The following is a 19,825-nucleotide window of genomic DNA, read 5'->3' on the forward strand; positions in this document are numbered from 1 at the left end:
GTTACAGTCCATGCTTGCCCCAACAGACATGACTCCTAAGAATCCTATCATGAATGATTTGTAAATGTAAGCATCCTTAACTTATCTATTATATAAATCCAGATGTTTATTAAATGTTTAAATCAAAATTATTTGTATTAAGGGTATAGATCTCACATCTGCAACAGTTTCCTGCAGTTAGTACATCTTTGCTCGTACATTGAAAGACTATGAGGTTTGAACTAAAAACATTTTTTAAATGACTTAAAATTCTCATAGTTCTTTCAACAATGTCTTCCTGATACAATAAACCACAGTGAAAGTGACTTTAACAATGGTGGACCATTTTGGATACAATTTGTGTGTAAAAAAGACACAGAGTTTGAGTCTCTTTGGGAAATCAGATGCTAACTAGCCCCTAGAGCCCAGTAGCTGTTATGAAAGCAGAGAAACGGTAGCCACCTCCCCATTGGCCGGGGGACTTACCCAGATGTCTGGCTTTCACATAAAAGACAGGGAGCACTGAAGTCAGTCTCCACTTCCACTCAAAGGGCAAAAGCAAAAACAGCAAAAAAGGAAGATGGCAAGACTATTGTTACTTTTCCTCCCAGGTCTTGTGGCCATAAGTGCCGTGCATGGAATATTTATGGACAGACTTGCTTCCAGGAAGCTGTGTGCAGATGACGAGTGTGTCTGTAAGGACTTTTTTATGCCTTTCCTTACCTTTCTATTATATAATCAAAAAAGAAATATGCAACAATAGCATAAAATCTAATTGTACTTGTAAGTGAATTTTCTCTAATGTGCATGGGATTAGCATTGTTTCTCCTGGTCTGTGCCTTTTGTGTCTTACCATGAAGAATTCACTTGGCTAAGATTCTGCTGGGTGCTGCTTTAATACCTTAGTTATCTTCTGGAACTGAACATGAGCTATAAATTAGGAGGTATTAGTCACTCTGATTTCCTAGTTTTCTTATATGCTCTGCCTTTTTGCTGTGATAAAATCCAGGAGCCAATGTTTTTTTCTTCTAGATAAACATTTCAGTGTTTTTTTCTTCCAGATACTATTTCTCTGGCCCGAGCTCAAGAAGATTACAGTGCCCCAGACTGTAGATTCATTAACGTTAAAAAAGGGCAGTGGATCTATGTTTACTCAAAGCTGGTAAAAGAAAAAGAAGCTGGAGAATTTTGGGCTGGCAGTGTAAGACGAGATTATTTAATATATATACACATCTTGACATATGTTTCTCTTAATTTTTCCTCTGTTACCTATCTGCAATGCCTTTTAATATTTAAAACTAGCTGTTAAGAACAATATAGATGCTGTGGATACCAGTGCAAAAATTCATGTATATTTGCTTTTATTGCATTTTGAAGAAACAAAGAAAATTTCATAACAAAACCAAATGTAGGTTTATTTGATGGTTTGGCAAGAAATCTAGTGAAACACATGGGGGCTTGAACATCCCAAAGAGTTTGAAACTTATTCAAAAATATTTGAGTGGATTTGCCAAGTAAAAGGCATGTGTACTGGCAGTCAGGCTACGTTTCAATATTTTTAAGGAAACTTTAGCACCGTCTTTAATTCCAAAGAATCTGCTTTCTTCAGTTAAAACGTGCAGGGGTGGGCCCTAGGGAGGGATGAAGCCGGATTGATTTACTGTCCTCCACTGCAGCTGCAGCTCCAGCACCAGAGATAAATTCTCAAGTAATAAAGAATTAAATCTTAGATTGACTTGAGACCTGTTCATTTGAATTTTTAAAAATAGAGTCCTTTAAAAGTCCTTTAAAATAACCGTGTCTGTTTACCTTTTTTAAAAAGGTGCAGACTTTATTTATGGGTTCCAAAAAAGATTTCAGGCAGCTCACAAGATTGCATAGAGAAATGCTAAAGTAGGGAGACCAGGAAGATTAGGCCACAAAAGAACACACACACAGTTTCTGTGGGTTGACTTCAAATCTGGGTCTGAGCCCCCCAGAATCCAGACTGAGAAGCAAAGCACTGGCAGTTATGTAATTCTCATGGATAGCAAAGAGGATGCCTGAGGGTTTCTAAAAGACGACTCACATCAGCTTTCCCCTCACTGTGACACTTCTGGGCACTCAGGTTTATGGCGATCAACCTGAGGACGAGATGGGAACTGTGGGTTATTTCCCCAGCAACTTGGTCCAGGAGCAACACGTGTACCAAGAAGCCACCAAGGAAGTTCCCACCACGGTAAGCGTCCTGGAGGTGCCAGGGAAGGACTCAGATCTCAAGGTAATAATGTAGATGTAGGCAGGTGGGAATAATGCATCATGCAACTTACGAGGTGCATCATGAAAAGCCCCCCGACACTTTCAGTGGTGACATCTCTAGACAACGAGATTTGGGGGAGTTTTTATACCTACTATCAATGTCGAAAGGTTAGTGAAATTTCTCTACCAACCCCCTTTGTTTTAGATGCAAGTTATCCTGGAAAGGGCTCCATGTCACAAAGAAAGAAACCAACATAATATTAGCTGACTCTTAACTGATGGGTACACTTGTTGACTAAAGACTTGGGCTGAGAAAAAAATCAGCACCTGTATTTGACAAAATCAAAACATTCTGGAAAATGTTTGAATGCCTACTTTTGTGATAGATAGACTCTACTTATGCATGAAAAAAAATTGTACTCTTCCTAATGCCCTGGGGTCTTGTATACCCAGAACAGAAATAAAAGATCCCCTTTGAGCTACTTTGCAAGGTGGTTGTTTTGAAACGATTCTCCTGGAGCTAACGGCTGTGCAAAATAACTTCAAAACATTGCCAACCTACACAAATGCGACTCGCTTGTCATCATGTCTTAGCATTGAGCTTGAGAGTGTCAAATAACCATAAATTAAAAGTGTATTTGAGAATCTTTACTTTAAGTAGTTTTTGACTTAAAGTAATACTTGTGTCATAGTCTTTGGGGTTCAGACTTTGCTTATTTTAAATCCAAATTTCCCTTTGATGACATATGATTTGAAGTAAAGAATCTACATCTGTTTTCTGACCCTGCACGCTCAGTTCAATCTTTTTTTGCTTTTGTTTTTTTCCAGGATATTGACTTCTTCTGCGAGTAAGAAGTTAGACAAATTTGCAGATAGAAAGGAAACACCAAAAACAAAGAAAAAAGCGAAAATAACCAAAAAATACACGTCCCTAATTTCTGACTTTTGTTTCAAGGGTTTCACTTGGGGCTGGAGATAGCAGATAAAGGGGAGGGGAGGGCGGGAGGAGAGAGGAAGGAGGGGGAAAGGGCAGGGGGGAGGGGGTGTTCTCCGAGCCTGGTCTTCCCACCCACTGGGACAGGGTAACCTTTGGCTAAGTGGATGAATTGAAAGTAGACAATTTTTTTCAGCCTAGAGAATCTTCTCTTACACAGGGATCATATAGAAGGTAGTTCATTTATAGTTATTTCTAAACAGTAATTCTTCTAAGCTCTTTGGAGCCCCATATAAACTTAGGTCATAGATCTTTTCTTCGGACATGACGTTTTCTACTTATTTGTCTCTCTGGCCAGTTGGAGTATTATAATGTACACAAAGGGGCTATGTCATCAAGGAGTATTCTAGGATTGTTGTTGCTTTTAATATTTGATGCCTTTGGGATGTGAAGCTGTTGGGGAAGAAAAAGAGCTGTTTGGACTCATAGATGTTTGGACTATGCCTCTAAATTTCTCTTTAAAAAAATGTCTCACAAATTATTTCAGTTGAATCATTTGACCTTCTAAATGATCAACTTACCTCTCCCCCAATTTTAAATAATGTTAAATTTTAATTTTAATAAATTAAAAAATTTAAATTTTAGTAAGTGGTGGTGGGGTGCTTTATGAAATATTTGCAGTGGAATAGTTTCCCCTTATTATGTGCTGTTACTGGATATTATTCAATCTTCAAGTCGAAATATACAGAAAAAAAAAGTCTATGGGTTATTTTCTCCACTTCTATTTCAACTTCGAATTTCCTCTTCCTGTGCAAATTCCCCCATCAAGGGTGATGTGTTAAGAAATCTGGGGAGGGGATACAGGTTTGGTGGTCCTGATGGACCCACAAGTTTTTCTACATGTAACTGGAAATCGGCTTTGATTGTGTATTACTAATGTAATCCTTTTGATGTAGTCATGAGCTTTTGTTTGTTTACATGTAATGTAACATGTTAAAATGCCTGTACTACACTCAAAAATTTTTTCACAATTTCTGAGTTTAAAAAATTTTTTTAAAAACACTTTCACCTTGAGGAATAGAAAGTCTGGGAGGTGGGGGTTGGGAATGGGGTTTGTTCCTCAGTTTTCTGGGGTCTGAGCATCCCACAATCATGAAGAGAAGGGCATTTAGGACAAGTTGGAGGCTTGGACCCCAGAGTCATTTTCCAGCTGTGCCCATTGTGACTTTAGGTGAATATGTTTTTGCCAAACTCTTAGGGAGGTCAGTCAAATAAAATGGTACCCCACTCCCAAGAAAAAGCCCCCTAAACCCAAACCCACCTACTATTTTTTTTCTATCTCACTTTATTCCGTAAAAGATTTCATGCAACATCTAGAGCTCTCAACACAATTTTAAGCTAAGAGGCATTTATCCAACCTCTGTTTCTGCCTCTTACTTGCTGGCCCTCCATTCCAGACACCCCATCACCCCTCGAGACACCCAGCACCCCCATTGTGCCCTCACTCTGTCCAAAGCCCCTATCTGTCTGGCTTCAGGCATCCAGCCTGGAGTGCCCCAGGCACACAGCTTCCAGCTATAGGCTCCCTCCTGGCCCAAATCTGCTCCCACCCCCAGGACTGGTCTCATGTAGGAGTTGGAGGTCATTGATTGATTTAAATCTCCTTGGGGGCTTATCTGCAGTAAAAGAATGAAAGCACTTGCAGGAACTTTAAACACCATCTTTAGGCTCTGGGAAAGCAAAATGCCATCCCTGGACCAGTAGCAGGATGGCCTCACCTGGAAGCTGATTAGAAAGCAGAGTCCCAGGGCCCACTGCAGACCTTCTGAATCAAAATCTGCATTTTAACAAGACCCTCAGGGATTCATGGACACATGTAGGAAGGGAAAAACTTCCTTCTACTCTTCTAGGCTCTTTGGCTGGACATAAGAGTTAAAACTGGTGTAGGAAAGATGAATAGGGGAAAAGCATACACATTTAATTCCGTAAGACTTCTGCTTATGGAAGAATAAGGAAACAATACGGGGAGTGGACATGAGTAGCGTAGACAGGTCGATTCCATGAGCCCACTTAGGGCAAGTGGGAGACTGCCTAGAGCAGGCCTACTCAGGGTGGGTACCAGCGCAGGACAAGGCCAGTACAGAAAGCCATCGAAGGCGAAAAGAGTCAGGGCATGGTGGACGCTGGCAGGCAAAAACCTGAAATCTTGCTTATGGGATGTGTGGAATTGGTGGCTCAGAAAAATTGGGTGATGAGAACAGAGCCCAGGGGACCATGGAAGAATGTGGGATGTACATGTCAGTGCCGCGGTTTCCTATCTGTGCATGCCTGAATATGGTTCTAACCTCTCGGGACCTCTGTTTTCTTGACTATAAAAGGCCTTAGGGACTTCCCTGGCGGTCCAGTAGTTAAGACTCCGTGCTTCCACTGCAGGGGGCTCAGGTTCTATCCCTGGTTGGGGAACTAAGATCCCGCATGCCGTGCAGCACGGCCAAAAAATAAAAGGGGTTAATGACAACTTCGTGGCTGAGTTGTTGCAAATTTTAAATACAACGTGTGCACAGGGTCTGCACATGGTAGGACCCCTACGTGGCAGCCACTATTATCTGACCCAAGAGGGCTGCATGAGAATGGCCGTCACTCCTGGAGTTGTGCTCTAACCCTCCAGATGCTTCACTGATCAGAAACTGCAGTTCCCCATCGGACCATCTGGAACGTCTACATCAAAGATATTTGTAACATTTTCCAGATTGTGTACTTTTTCCTAGTTTCATTTTTAAAAAAAAAAATCACCTGAAATTCTCATAGTCCCAAGTCATTCCACCAGCCATTCAGGGATATGGTGTACAATATACGTGTATAATTTAGATTTGAGATCCCAGTTCTGGACACAGCCCTTCATCAACACCAGCATGTGAGGGTCACCACACCTTCTAAAGATCAACATATGTAATTTGCTCACCCATGAAACCTAGAGCCAGATGGGCTTCAGCCGTAAACTAATCGTATTTAGGCTCGGCCAAGTAGGGTTGTCTCATTTGTATATCGCCATCCTAGCAGGGGTGTGAATTACAATGCCTCTTGGGAAATCCAGCTCAGAAAGGGGGTGCCCCACCAGAACGTGAGGACTTGGGGTCCGTACCTTGATGGCACTCGCTGTATCTGCAGAGCCGGATGCTGTCTCTCTGCTCTCTGGATGCTGGAAGTTCAGGTCTCTGGCCAGACATTTTGACCCTCACTCTGTTGAGAGCCTCGTACAAGACCCAAAGCACATGGCAGTGCAGGCAGCCACTGGGAAGAGAGAACGCCTCCTCGGATCACAACAGAGACCCAGGTGGAGACTGAGGTACTGTGGTTTCCACTCCTTCTTGAAAAAGGTATCCGTGAGCAGAATGTATCCTAACGAGGAGGTTATTCTGTATAGATTACTAGAGTACATGATGTTATATCGGATACACTTTTGCTATGTCAAATATAATAAATACAAGTAATCCAAACAGGCTGCACTTGGTTCATGCCTCATGTTATGTCAAAGCCAGTGGAATTCCTGCAATGGGAATCATTGTAGATTTCAGACCCCTTGTGACTCTTCCATATCGTGTGGGACGAAGGCTCAGACTTCTGTTGTTTGTGTCACCATGTTTGTGTCATTTAACCTCTTCCTTCCCAATTTGCACATCTACACGTGGGAATAATGCCTTTGAGGATAATAATAACTAACTTTGAGGGTAATTATGAGGATTAAATTAAATGAGATAGTGTTTGTAAAATCACACAGCACAGTGCACGGTACACAGTAGGCGTGTAATAAATGCTAGTAAAATTAACTTTTTTAATTTAAGAGGCTTTTAAAACATTTTTGAAACCTTGGGAGAACTACAGATTTTTCTTTAAGTGAACCAAAAGTATATCTTGAGCACCTTTTCTTTCCAGAACACTTCTGTTTTTCTCCCTAGGTTCTTTGAAGTTGTTTGCAAGACATTCTGCAAATACTTAGCACAAAGATGCAGACACACAGGCACGCGCGCGCGCACACACACACACACACACACACACACACACACAAGCTTGACAAATGTTATATTTAATGTCTGAGATGGTACCTCTTCTCTGCCTTCATTACCAGGGAAATGTCTCTGGTGCTCTGTCAAAGAAACATTTAAAAATACCTGGGCACCAGGGAGATATTGTCCCCTTATAAGCCTCCGTGCTCCCTTTCTTCAAATTCTTCCCTCTCTCACCCTCCTGTGTCCTCAAAGGATGTTGCAAATGGCAGGAGGCCATCAGACTCTCCCTATCTGATGCCCAGCTAAGAGCGACTTCACTTGATTTCAGCCGCTCCTTCCGAGTGCCTGCAATAGTGACATATCCTTGGGATGACTAATAAATTAGTGGCTAGAGGTCTTTTGGGGTAAATCTCTTGCAGTCCTGCAGAAACTATTAAGGTTGACCCAATTAACGAGTCCATTGTTCTGCAAGACACCTCATTTTCAGAGTACAGGCTTCAGAATTCCCTCTCTTGGCTATTTCCCTGGAACAAACATTCAGCAAAAGGCAAGAAAAGGCAATTTAAGGCAAGGCTTTGATTACCTGCTGAAAGCACCGTGAGCTCATCTCTCCCCACCCCTGGGCAGCATATTACTAATGTAATAGCATTCCTTTTTGTTAAAAGTCATACCTCTTGTTCAAGGGGCTGGTGGCTGGGTGAGCTGCTTTTTTTTTTTTTTAAGTAAATCTCTCTCTCTCTCTTTTTTAAAAAATATTAATTTTATTTATTTATTTTCCTTATTTCTTTTTTTTTTTTTTGGCTGCGTTGGGTCTTAGTTGCAGCACACAGGATCTTTTTGTGGCGTGCGGGATCTTTTTCGTTAGGGCGCGTGGCCTGCTCAGGTTTCTCTCTAGCTGTGGCGCGGGCTCCAGGGCGCATGGGCTCTATAGTTTGTGGTACATGGGCTCTCTAGTTGAGGCGCGCGAGCTCAGTAGTTGTGGTACATGGGCTTAGTTGCCCCCCACCCCGGCATGTGGGATCTTAGTTCTCCAACTAGCGATCGAACCCGCGTCCCCTGCGTTGGAAGGCGGATTCTTTACCACTGGACTGCCAGGAGAGTCCCAGGCAAGCTGCTCTTGCTCTCTGCAAACCTGCAAGAGGTAAATCAGAATCCCCATCAGATATTAAGATTAGAGATCCATCTTTTCCATTCCTGGCCGTGAATTCATAAGACCCTTTCCTAACCAGGCCTAACAAGGGTTTCTTCCAACTTGCTGTGTGAAATGGCAAAGTGAAACGGAGTCACTGAGGGGATTGCCAGGATGGTCAGGCCTCCAGTCAACTTCTACCGCAAGCATCCATATTTTAGCGTCCCCACCCCCTTCCCTGCCCCAGTGGCTTTTGTGAAGACACAGTTTGTGCGAAAAATACTTGCGTCACAGTTGACTTAGTTCGTCGTTCACAGTGTGGTTACATTCAGCAGCTGGTTTTGTGCAGTCAAGTTTTCGAAAAGCCTAGAATATTTCATAGGCTTAGAAAAAGGCAAATTGAAGGTGTCAGTGCCTTGGGTGTCACGCGCTCCTGACCCTTGATAAGTGTGGGCATTTATTGCTTCTCGTGTTTATTGGCTGTGCCCTCATGGATCCAGTTCAATACAGGGAAATAGGAAGCTAGTTCATGTAGTATTTAAACAAATCTCTGGAGGGAGTGGGTATTTCAGCTCTGAATGGAAAGAAGACGTAGGAGCCAGCACTAGGAAGAAAAAAATCTCATTTCTTCAACAAGCAGACTTATCTATCTGAAATGCTGAAAAAGAAAAAGAGAGAAAGGAAAATCACACAAACTAATACTATTCCATGTTCTACCCTTGAAATACAATTTTCGTGACTTAAAGGCCTTTCCATGCTACTACGTCTTCTCAGCTGTATCACCTACAAATACAGTGGTGTAGCGGTAATTTAATCAGGAAAATGATCTATTGATCCACACGCTTTATATAACCTACACTCTAAACCATTATTAACAAAGACAGGGAAGGCTCCCCAACCCATGACTTAAACATTTTTCTAAATGGAAATGACTATTCTGTCACATGTGAGCAATTGTTTTAATCATTTTTCTCAAGAGTGTGCTACGCTAAAGCCAGTGTATTTTGGAGGTAAAAAATGAGCTTGTGTTGTTAACATCTCCCCCTCCTCCCCCCGCCCCGCCCCCATCTCTTTTTACCCTCTCTCTCCCTTTTTCCTATTTGCTGCAGCATGTGAATTTATTCTGGCCAAATGAGTCAGTCGAGATGGGAATGTTAATTTGTTTGAGCCATCCTATGTCAAGCTGGGAAAAAAAAAAAAAAATTGCATGCCAGCTTTTCAATTTCTACAAACCCAAGACAGAAAGCCTGAGTCAGGGTCCCTGGACCCACTGTCACTCAGCCCTTGTCAATGCTCTCCTGCTGTTTCTCCTCTCTTCTGCCCCTCCTGACTCCAAAATGACTGAAGGGTCGTTTAATCTGCTCCTGGATCTTTCCCTGAGCCTTAGGTTACTAGTATCAGTGCCAGCATAAATGGATCAGCAGACAAAACCTTGAATCTTGACTCCCAGGGACCACAAGAGACACATTGGTTCCCAGAACCAGCCTCAGCCGGGCTCAGAGGGACAGCAGACAGAGAACAGGTCAGCTGGATAGACTCGCGATGCTGGTCCTCCTTCAGGAAAAGGCAGGGGCGCGCTGGGGCCACTCTGGGTAAATCCCACTGTTACCTGAAGCAGACAGATAGATGATCACGGGGGAAAGGAACCAACTTTTTTTGCGCATCAACTGTAAACCAGTGTCTTAGATGAGGTTCCCCAGAAGCAGACCCTGAGATGAGGTTTCATGTACAGTGATTTATGGAAGAATGACTTCCAAGGGGAAGCAAGTGAGGGAGACAGGGGCAGCAGGAAGGCGGCAGGGGGAGACAGGGGGGACGGTTTGGCGGGGTGCAGTTCAACAAGGAGCAAACCAGGCAAGGCCTTGAAGCCATTGCTCCAGCCTCCACCCACCCAGGGCTCAGGTGCAGGAAGTGACATTTCGAGGGCCATCCAGACCGAGTCAAGGCGGCTGAGCATTCTTCTGGCCCATTGGTCATTGTTTAAGGGTTGCAGTGGTGGGACATCATCTCCAGGCAGTTCTGGTTCTCTCTACCTTAGGGCAAAGCAGACTGGAGGAGGCCATAGGTGCTGAGATGCATGAACAACACTACAGTGGCGTTCAGGGGTGTTTCGGGGGTGCACCAACTTTATCTTCTGTAGCCCCAGCTCTGCACAAGGTCCTCCATTTCACTTCATCCTCACAGCATCCTATCCCTACTTTATCCTTTGTGACCAAGAGGAGGCTAATCTCGTCTCTGATTTCCTCCTCAACCTGCTTCCGTGGACCCTGAAACTTTCTGGTGTGCGTCAGTGAGAAACTTTGGTGGGACCAGGGTGACATCTACTGGTGAACTTGGGATCTGGCCTACAGAGAGAAGTTTCTAAACTTGAGTCTGCAAGTCAGGGCGTGAGCGTCCTTCATAGCATTCAGAATCAACAGTATGGGGCGCCTCCTGAGATGGACTCTACTACACACTCCACCCCTCCCCTCCATCACACACACTCTAAAAATCTGCTTGTCCCATGGCATAGATCGGGGTATTAATACACCATTACTGCTGACCTTGTAATAAATTCAACTGATTTTAAAATTCACACATTAGGGCATCACTGACTTTTCACTTTCAGACTCATTTTTCATGTTTTCCTTGCATATGGAGCCCCGCAGAGTTTATAGATTGTTTTAGTTGATTTAAATCATTTGTATAGGAAAGCAGCAATAGCACCTTGAGCTCAGAGTAGAAGCTTCTCTAGAAAACAGTTAATACAACCCACAACCCCCTCCAGGGGCTGAAGGCATAAGACAGACTCAGCATCCCAGATCACTTTTTTGTAAAACGTAGGGACAGGGATCTATAGCCAGACAACCTAGCTTCAAGATCACAGGCCGTCCTTGGCACCACGCTGGAATACGTTTAAAGGAAAGAAAATCTGGATTTCTACTTGATCTATTAGGGTGGCTCTCTACTGAGGGTACTTTGACCCCATCCCCCAATCTTGGAGACATTTGGCGATGTCTGGAGACATTTTTCTTTTTATTGAAGTATAGTTGATTTACAATGCTGTGTTAGTTTCAGGTGTACAGCAAAGTGATTCAGTTACATATATATTCTTTTTCAGATTCTTTTCCATTATAGGTCATTACAAGATATTGAATAGAGTTCCCTGTGCTATACAGTAAGACCTTGTTTTGTTTTTGTTTTCGTTTTTGTTTTTGTTTTGTTTTTTTGCGGTACACGGGCCTCTCACTGCTGTGGCCTCTCCCGTTGCGGAGCCCAGGCTCCGGACGCGCAGGCTCAGCGGCCATGGCTCACAGGCCCAGCCACTCCGCAGCATGTGGGATCTCCCCGAACCGGGGCATGAACCTGTGTCCCCTGCATCAGCAGGCGGACTCTCAACCACTGCGCCACCAGGGAAGCCCTAGACCTTGTTTTTTATCTATTTTCTATATATTAGTTTGTATCTGCTAATCCCAAACTCCTAATTTATCCTTCCCCCACCCCCTTCTCCCTTTGGTAACCATGTTTGTTTTCCATGTGAGTCTGTTTCTGTTTTGTAAATAAGTTCATTTGTATCTGGAGACATTTTTGATTGTCACAACTGGAACAGGGCACTACTGGCCTCTAGTCGGCAGAAGCCAGTGATGCTTCTAAACATCCTATAAAGTACAAGAAAGCCCCCAACCAAGAATTATCCAGAACCAAGTGGCAATAGCGTCCAGGTTAAGAAAGTCTACTGTAAGGGGTGATACTCATTGATAAATGAAGTTTGAAAGAATAACAAATCCAAGGAAGGCCTAAGCAATTACCTTCAGTTGTGCTTGTTTTCCGAGTCCACTCTAGGTTGTATTTGTTTTGTAAGGAACAATTAGGTAGAGCTGGATACCTGAAAAATGGGTCTGTGTGAACTTATCCTGACACGCATACCCCACACCTTATGACACAGCACAGAGAACATCCGTTTTGCAATCAGCCTGTTACAAATGACCATTGGCAAATCCTTTTCTCCATGATCTTAAACACAGTCTTTTTGCTTCATGCTCTAGCTCTGCATGCCCCTGCTTCCCATGTAACATTTCACCAAATGCCCTTCATCAGCTCTGGCAGGGCTCAGGGCTGGTGAAGGGCTGACACATGATAGGGGCAGCAAGCTATTCACATTTCTTCCAGCATTTATTTTCAGTCCTAGAGGACTTGGAGACTGCTTAATTGCTTTTCAAACAGCTATCATGTCCTCCTAGCTTTACAGCTTCTTCCAGAAGATGATTATAATACTCTATTATTTCTCAAGCAAAAATAGCACTCTCTTACCCTTCAGTAATGCATGCATTGTCAATTTCAATAGCACCAGCTCCCTTTACCTAACGGGGATCTCTCTTCCCCTTTACTTCTCCTTTGCTATTGTCATCTTGTTTAACCTTTCTTTGGAGAGCTTCCTAGGCACACAGGTATATTTATAGAGTCTTTGTACATTTGCGGCTACAATTAAAATTTAAACACAGCACATTTAGCCTAAGGTTGACATTTCTCATTCCATAGAGGAAGAATTTACTTAAACATTGATAGCTAAACGTGTGATGGACTTTTCAGTGTGCACTTCAATTCTGAGAAGGGGAGAAAGATATCACACAGCACTCATCTGTTAGAATTGTGGGTTTGTTTAAAAAAGATACGTAATTGGAGACCTACAGCCGAATTTGAAATTGGTTACTTTATCTCACAGAGGAAGCATAAATGAATGTAGACTTTTGAGTGAAATCCAAACTTAACCTCTGCTTGTCATGGCTCACGAGCTTGAACGGGGCTGCTGTGATTTTTTTTTTTTTTTGAAGCTGCTATTGAATTTAAGTTTAAAAGAAAGAAAACATTCCTGCCCTTCTCTGTAAAATCTCCTGCCTTCACGTAACAGAATACTATAATTTTCAAAATGGACAATCTGAAAAACAGGAAAGCAAAAGATGGCTAACATACACACTACAGGCTGGAATTTGGGTTTGGGTCCTGCAAATCCTACACTCCACGCCTTCTCCCCTCCCGAGACTCCTGACAAGGGTGGGGCAGCCACAAGGTGAAAGAACCAAGTGAGTTGCAAAATATCAGCTTAATTAACCACTGGACAAGCATCCAAAGATGCCCCCATCTCTAGTACAGGGCTTCTGAGGCACAGGCTGGACTGGAGAGCGTGGCTCTGATGGGAAGTAAGGTTTCTGCATTCCTGCTTCCTTGCGTCTCGGTCACCTGGGTCTGTGGCACAGGATTCCACTGACCGTGTGGACAAATGGTGGATCCCACTCAACTACAAATGGAGAAGTCACGCAATAGAGAGAGGAAGCAGAGCAGATGCTCCTGACACCTGGCCCATGACAACTGCATCTCTTTGCCTGATGGCCTTTCTGGTCACTGGAGTTGGCTCTACACTTTCAGGGCTGTCTGGAAGTACCAGAGGATTGACACCCCATAAAAGGATACCTTAACAAGTGATGGATGGGGATTGGTGTGTCATTTATCAGCACTCCACCCTTGGAGGGGATAACTCCTAGATGTATAGTCTACACTAGGTGTCCCAAGTGAAACTGAGGTCCAAGTGCCCACAGGGATGACTTCCTTGATAACACACCCTTTGTGACCGTATTCTCCTCCCTGCCTCACTTTCCCACTTCCCTATCTTGAACCCTGGAATCACCATCCCAAAGAAATTACTTCTACTCCTATCCTTGTTTCAGGGTCTGTTTCTTGGGAAACCTAAACCAAGACAAAAAGGATGACTGGTTCCATCTTTAACAGATAGGCCCTCTCCAGAGAAGCTGGAAGCAAAACTGAACGTAGGAAGAAGGCCTGGTGTGCAAAGATGCAGGAGGCGAAAAAGAAGGTCGGGCAGAGCTGTATGTCTTCCAAGCCCAGTGGTCCCCACGCCCTAGTAGAACTTGGCTTAGTGAGCATCTCAGCTTCTGACCAATAAGATTTGCAATTCCTTCTCCACTCAGGGAAGAGATGGTGGAAGGCAGAATGGTAGAAGTGTTGGGATTTTCCCCTCAGGCCCCCATCCCAGCCCACCCCCCAAAATAGAAAAAAGCCAAAACAAAAAGATTCCCCTCTCAACAGCTCAGGTTTGTCCCAGGCTACTCCCACTTCAGAGTGGCAAACATTCCAAGCTGTCTATGGTCAGAATCCCCTGCAAGCTCCTATCCCTGCAGGAGGATGGAATAATATTTGACTTCCAGACACCTATCGCTTTCAGATTCATTGCAGTGGGACTTACTATTCAAACAAGATGGTTCTTCAATTCCTCCCCTTCCTGGTATGAACAGGATTCCGAGCTATGAAAAACTTCTACTGCAGCCTTTTGAGTGTGTCTTATTAAAAGGTAAGATTATGGGCTTCCCTGGTGGCGCAGTGGTTGAGAGTCCACCTGCCGGTGCAGGGGACACGGGTTCGTGCCCCGGTCCGGGAAGATCCCACGTGCCGCGGAGCGGCTGGGCCCGTGAACCATGACCCCTGAGCCTGCGCGTCCGGAGCCTGTGCTCCGCAATGGGAGAGGACACAGCAGTGAGAGGCCCGCATACCGCAAAAAAAAAATAATAATAAAATAAAAGGTAAGATTATGCTTGAAGCAAAGTTTAGGCAAACATTGGCTTAACACCTTAGTACTCAACAGGCAGGGAATATTTTCTCAAGTCAGGAAGCTGAATAAAATGGCTGCTAGGTTAAGAAAGGGCTTTACTTAAAGGTCAAACCAAAATATAATGGGAAAGATAAAAACAGTTTGAAATAGGATTATTTTTAAGAAAAATAGGGGGGAAGCTTGTTCTAGGTGGAGATTTATTTCTTCTTTTAAAGTTTCAAAACTTCATGCATCAGTTTTAGAAATACAATTATTCTCAAAGACAAATGTGTAATTGCTCCCTGTGCAGTTAAGTTGGTCCTCAGCGCCACCTCAAATTTAAACAGGAGAAAAGCTCCCAACCAACCCCTTTCCTAGCACGACCCAACTAAGTGCCCTGCTTCTTCACGGCATCTGCTCCCGTGTTCCAGATTGCCAGACCTGGATCCCATTTCCCCAGGGGACAGGTGGACTGGGGACTAGAGCAGCCATTCTTTAACCTGTTATGGTCCAGAAACTTGACGTTTCACAGGTACAACTAGCACAGGTGCTTTTCTGCCAGAGGAAGGGATGGCAGAGGCTGGCAGGTTGCTGGGGAGGACGCCCAGGTTTGGGAAGCTCCTCAGTTTTCCTAGTCTCAAGTGTAATAGGTCACCAATGCTTGCAGCAGACTCCAGGCAATGCACATTTGTCCCATGACCAAATGAATGAAGAGGCGGGGATGCTCTTTGGTGCTTTCCTAAGCCTTGGGCCACACTCTCCCATAAGAAGTTCCAGTACCTTTTCTCATCTTCACCTGATTTAATCAAAGCCACTCAGAAATTTGTTGGACTTGTTACCTGGTATAAAAATGACATTCTGATATACCTGGATTTAACAAATGGTTGTGCCTCTCAGAGATTTATGGTAGGTAATTAACTTTTCCTAGATTCACTGGTACTAGTTAAGTTTTTGAAACAATGCTTTATTGGTTGGTAAATAGTCACTGTCCTTAAGCTCTTCAAATGTCCTTTCACTGCCACTCCCGCCTCACAACTCCTCCCCTGGGATCACCAAGACCTCTAGCAGTTCCAAGTTTCATGCCCAGAACCGCATCTGTCCTCAGGTCTCTGCTCCATTCTGATAGGCTAGTGTCCACACAACCTCAGTTGTACTAATTTAGTGGGACTCCCCTCTCTGCACTTCCCCTCTCTCTGGGATCTGGCTCTGCAAGTCCTCATTGCCTCCGTAGCTCTCTGATGACTCAAACATATTTCATATGTTTTCTCCAGCTTTTGGGGTTGTTCTTGGTGAGAGTGTTGGTGGGCAATAAGCTAGTCTATCACTACTAGAAACAAGAGCCACCTGTGGACTTTTTATGTGAAACAGATGAATCACTATTCGATAAGCTACTGAGAGTTTGGTTACCTGCAGCCCAATGAATTCCTAACTGATAAGTTTGTTATTGCTAGGACCCTGCCATGTGTGTGATCCAAGCTCATTTGATCTTTGTGACATCTTTGGCATGTGGGCTAAAGGAAGGAGACTCAGCAGGCTGCCTGATTGGAGGAGGGAACCATCAAAAGCAGAATCTTGGAATAAGTAAGTACTTCAGGGTAATCAGAGGAAGATAATTTGGATTTCTTCATTCTGGAAAAAAAAAAAAAAGAGAGAGAGAGAGAGAAGAGATCCATAAAGTGTACTAATGGGATGAAAGTGTTATTAAAGAGAAAACTTTGGAAACTGCTGAGTGGTAATATTTCTAATGCAAATTAATGATGTGCTGGGAACCCAAGAGGAAGGCATTTCGTCTTAGCTTTGCCATTAAGCACAAAGCCAGAACTATCGGCACATGATTTATAACCCTAAGAGTTCTGCAGATTTCATTAACAAGTACTAAATAAAGCCTGACACCTTCCAAGGTGTCACACAGCCTGGGATATGGAGAGATAAGGGCTTTTTCCAAGGTCAGGCGCCAGGCAGAAGGGAGCCCATGGATATGAGTAGGTTAAAGGAGAAACATAACACACACACACACACACACACACACACACACACACACACACACACACACACACATACCACGATATGGGTAGTTGGTAGGAATCTAAATCTCATGCCCTCAGTGAAGGACTGTATTTTCTAAAGATGGTCCTATCATCATGTCCCACCCTCCCCCATACTCTTCTTTCAATGGGCATAGACTCTCCTCCATCAAGAGGAGGGTCTCTGTTCCTCCTTCACTTTGCATCCAGGTGGTGGTAGTGATGCTATGTGACTTCCAAGGTCATAAAGGACTGCATTGCTTTTGCTGGCCCTTTTGGGATCCTTGACCTGGGAATCCTGTCGCCAGCCACATGGAAAGGCCACTGTAGATGTTCTGGCCACAAGCCCAGCTGACAGTCAGCCTTGACCACCAATCATCAATATTAGCAGCAGCAGCAACCACCATGTTGATGAGTGAGGCTTCAAAGATTCCAACCCCCAACCTCTGAGCTGCTCCAGGGGAGCAATGTGGAGAAGAGATGCGCTGTCCCCGCCAAGAACTTCCCAAACTGCAGGCTTATGGGCAACAAAATGTTGTTTTGAACCATTAAGTTTAAGAGTGGTTTGTTATACAGCAAAAACCAGCCCTCCTTCCCTGCCTCTGAGTGTAATGCTTCCAAGAGTCGCTCAGATCTCATTCATGACAGAAAATGTACCGGAAGAGACAGGGTCTACCAAATGCATGAGCTGGTCCAAGTGGATGCATGAAGGCAAAGTTCTGGGTCTTAACAAAGCCTCAACCTAGCCCAAGATCTTTCCTTATGGGGATGATTGGCAGAAATGCTGGTCCCAGCCTTTTAGGGGTCCTGGGTTTAGTTTCCCTGTTGGTGGCTTTACTTTTGTATTTGTATATGAAGTGATATTTCACTGTAGTTTTTATATGCATTTCCCTTATAACTAACAGTATTTAGCATCTTTTTATGTGCTTATTGGCCGTTTGTATACCTTTTTTTTTTTTTTTTTTTTTTTTGCGGTACGCAGGCCTCTCATTGTTGTGGCCTCTCCCGTTGCGGAGCACAGGCTCCAGACGCGCAGGCTCAGTGGCCATGGCTCACGGGCCCAGCTGCTCCGCGGCACGTGGGATCTTCCAGGACCGGGATACGAACCCGTGTCCCCTGCATCGGCAGGCGGACTCTCAACCACTGCGCCACCAGCGAAGCCCGGCCGTTTGTATATCTTTTTTTGAGAAATGACTGTTCAAGTGCTGTATTTAGTTTCTCATTGAATTGTTTATCTTTTTGGAGGGGTTCTTTCTATATTCTCTGGTTTCTGGACTCTTACCAGATATATGATTTGCAAATATTTTCTCCCATTACGCGGGTTGTCTTTAAAATGTTGTAGGAGTGCCTTTTGATGCACAAAAGTTTTCAATTTTGTTGAGTCAAATTTATCTCTTTTCTTTGTTACTGCTTGTGCTTTGGTGTCATACTTGAGAAACCATGGCCTCATCCAAGGTCATGAAGATTTATACCCATTTTTAAAAAATTTATTATTTATGTATTTATTTTTGGTTGCATTGGGTCTTCGTTGCTGTGCGCAGCTTTTTCTAGCTGTGGCAAGCGGGGGCTACTCTTCGTTGCGGTGCGCAGGCTTCTCACTGTGGTGGCTTCTCTTGTTGCAGAGCACGGGCTCTAGGAGCGCGGGCTTCAGTAGTTGTGACTCGCAGGCTCTAGAGCGCAGACTCAGTAGCTGTGGCGCACGGGCATAGTTGCTCCGCGGCATGTGGGATCTTCCCGGACCAGGGCTCGAACCCGTGTCCCCTGCATTGGCAGATGGATTCTCAACCACTGCGCCACCAGGGAAGCCCTATACCCAGTTTTCTGTGATGAGAAAACAGACTTTTTGAGGCGTTTTACAGTATGACAATCCTGCTCACACCCAGAGTCTGGACATTTAGATAAAAATCTGAGTTTAGGATACCCACCCCAATTTCCCACTTTGTTTTTCCCAGGAAAATTACTAAAAATGACCACTTAGAGTTGAACCCGAGAAAAGTCTGCCCCAACCAACAGATGCTTACTACCCTGCTCTCTATCTCCGGCTCACTTGTAACCTGAAGTGGAGGACTGCCCTTCCCCCAGCTCATTGTGTCCCCCCCTCCCCCATTTCCGGGATTTGTAAGTAATAAATCTTGTAACTTCCGTTATGTGAGTGTATTGAAACTGTGCCTTCAATGAAAATGACCCTGGGGTTTCATTTCCCCAAAGTGGGAGCCTGGCTGCTGAGGGAGCTACTTGCCAACCCCCATGGGTGGCTTGTGCCTCCTCATGCAGCAGGTCATGATCTGTGTATTTTTTTTTTTTTTTTTTTTTTTTTTTTGCGGTACGCGGGCCTCTCTCACTGCCGTGGCCTCTCCCGCCGCAGAGCACAAGCTCCGGACGCGCAGGCTCAGCGGCCATGGCTCATGGGCCCAGCCGCTCCGCGGCATGCGGGATCCTCTCAGACCGGGGCACGAACCCGTGTGCCCTGCATCGGCAGGCGGACTCCCAACCACTGTGCCACCAGGGAAGCCCTCTTTTCTTTTTTTTTTTTTAAGTCTTTATTGAATTTGTTACAATATCGCTTCTGTTTTATGTTTTGGTTTTTTCCGCCGGGAAGCATGTGGGATCTTAGCACCCCGACCAGGGATCGAACCCTCACCCCCTGCCCTGGAAGGCAAGTCTTAACCCCTGGACTGCCAGGGGAGTCCCGATCTGTGTATTCTGAATTTAATACACCAGCTATGGGCTCCCCAACACAATTTCCTTCCACAAGTTTTAGTGTGAGGTAGGAGACCAAATTCATTCTTTTGCATGTGGGTATTCAGTTGCCCCGGGAACATTTGTTGAAAATAATATTCCTTCCCCATTGAATAATCTTGGCACCTTTGTTGAAAATCAATTGACCATAGATGTATGAGTTTTATTTCTGAACTCTCTATTTTATTCCATTGA

The 19,825-nt window shown here is 44.2% G+C and overlaps 1 protein-coding gene across 2 annotated transcripts; it reads left to right on the forward strand.

Annotated features, from left to right (window-relative positions):
* Positions 1 to 537: 537 nt before the first annotated feature.
* On the forward strand, positions 538 to 3,096 carry OTOR (otoraplin). 2 transcript variants are annotated; one of them, XM_060032912.1, is made up of 4 exons: positions 538 to 674; positions 1,041 to 1,180; positions 2,087 to 2,197; positions 3,046 to 3,096. In XM_060032912.1, the coding sequence occupies exons 1-4, from the start codon at positions 560 to 562 to the stop codon at positions 3,067 to 3,069; spliced, it is 390 nt and encodes a 129-aa protein (XP_059888895.1). In that variant the 5' UTR covers positions 538 to 559; the 3' UTR covers positions 3,070 to 3,096. The 2 variants fall into 2 exon arrangements, with proteins under 2 accessions (XP_059888895.1, XP_059888894.1); XM_060032911.1 differs by lacking the exon at positions 3,046 to 3,096 and having other exon boundaries at positions 2,087 to 2,416.
* The last annotated feature ends 16,729 nt before the right edge of the window (positions 3,097 to 19,825 follow it).

Source organism: Delphinus delphis, chromosome 15 (assembly GCF_949987515.2).
Source record: "Delphinus delphis chromosome 15, mDelDel1.2, whole genome shotgun sequence".
Classification (NCBI taxonomy): domain Eukaryota; kingdom Metazoa; phylum Chordata; class Mammalia; order Artiodactyla; family Delphinidae; genus Delphinus; species Delphinus delphis.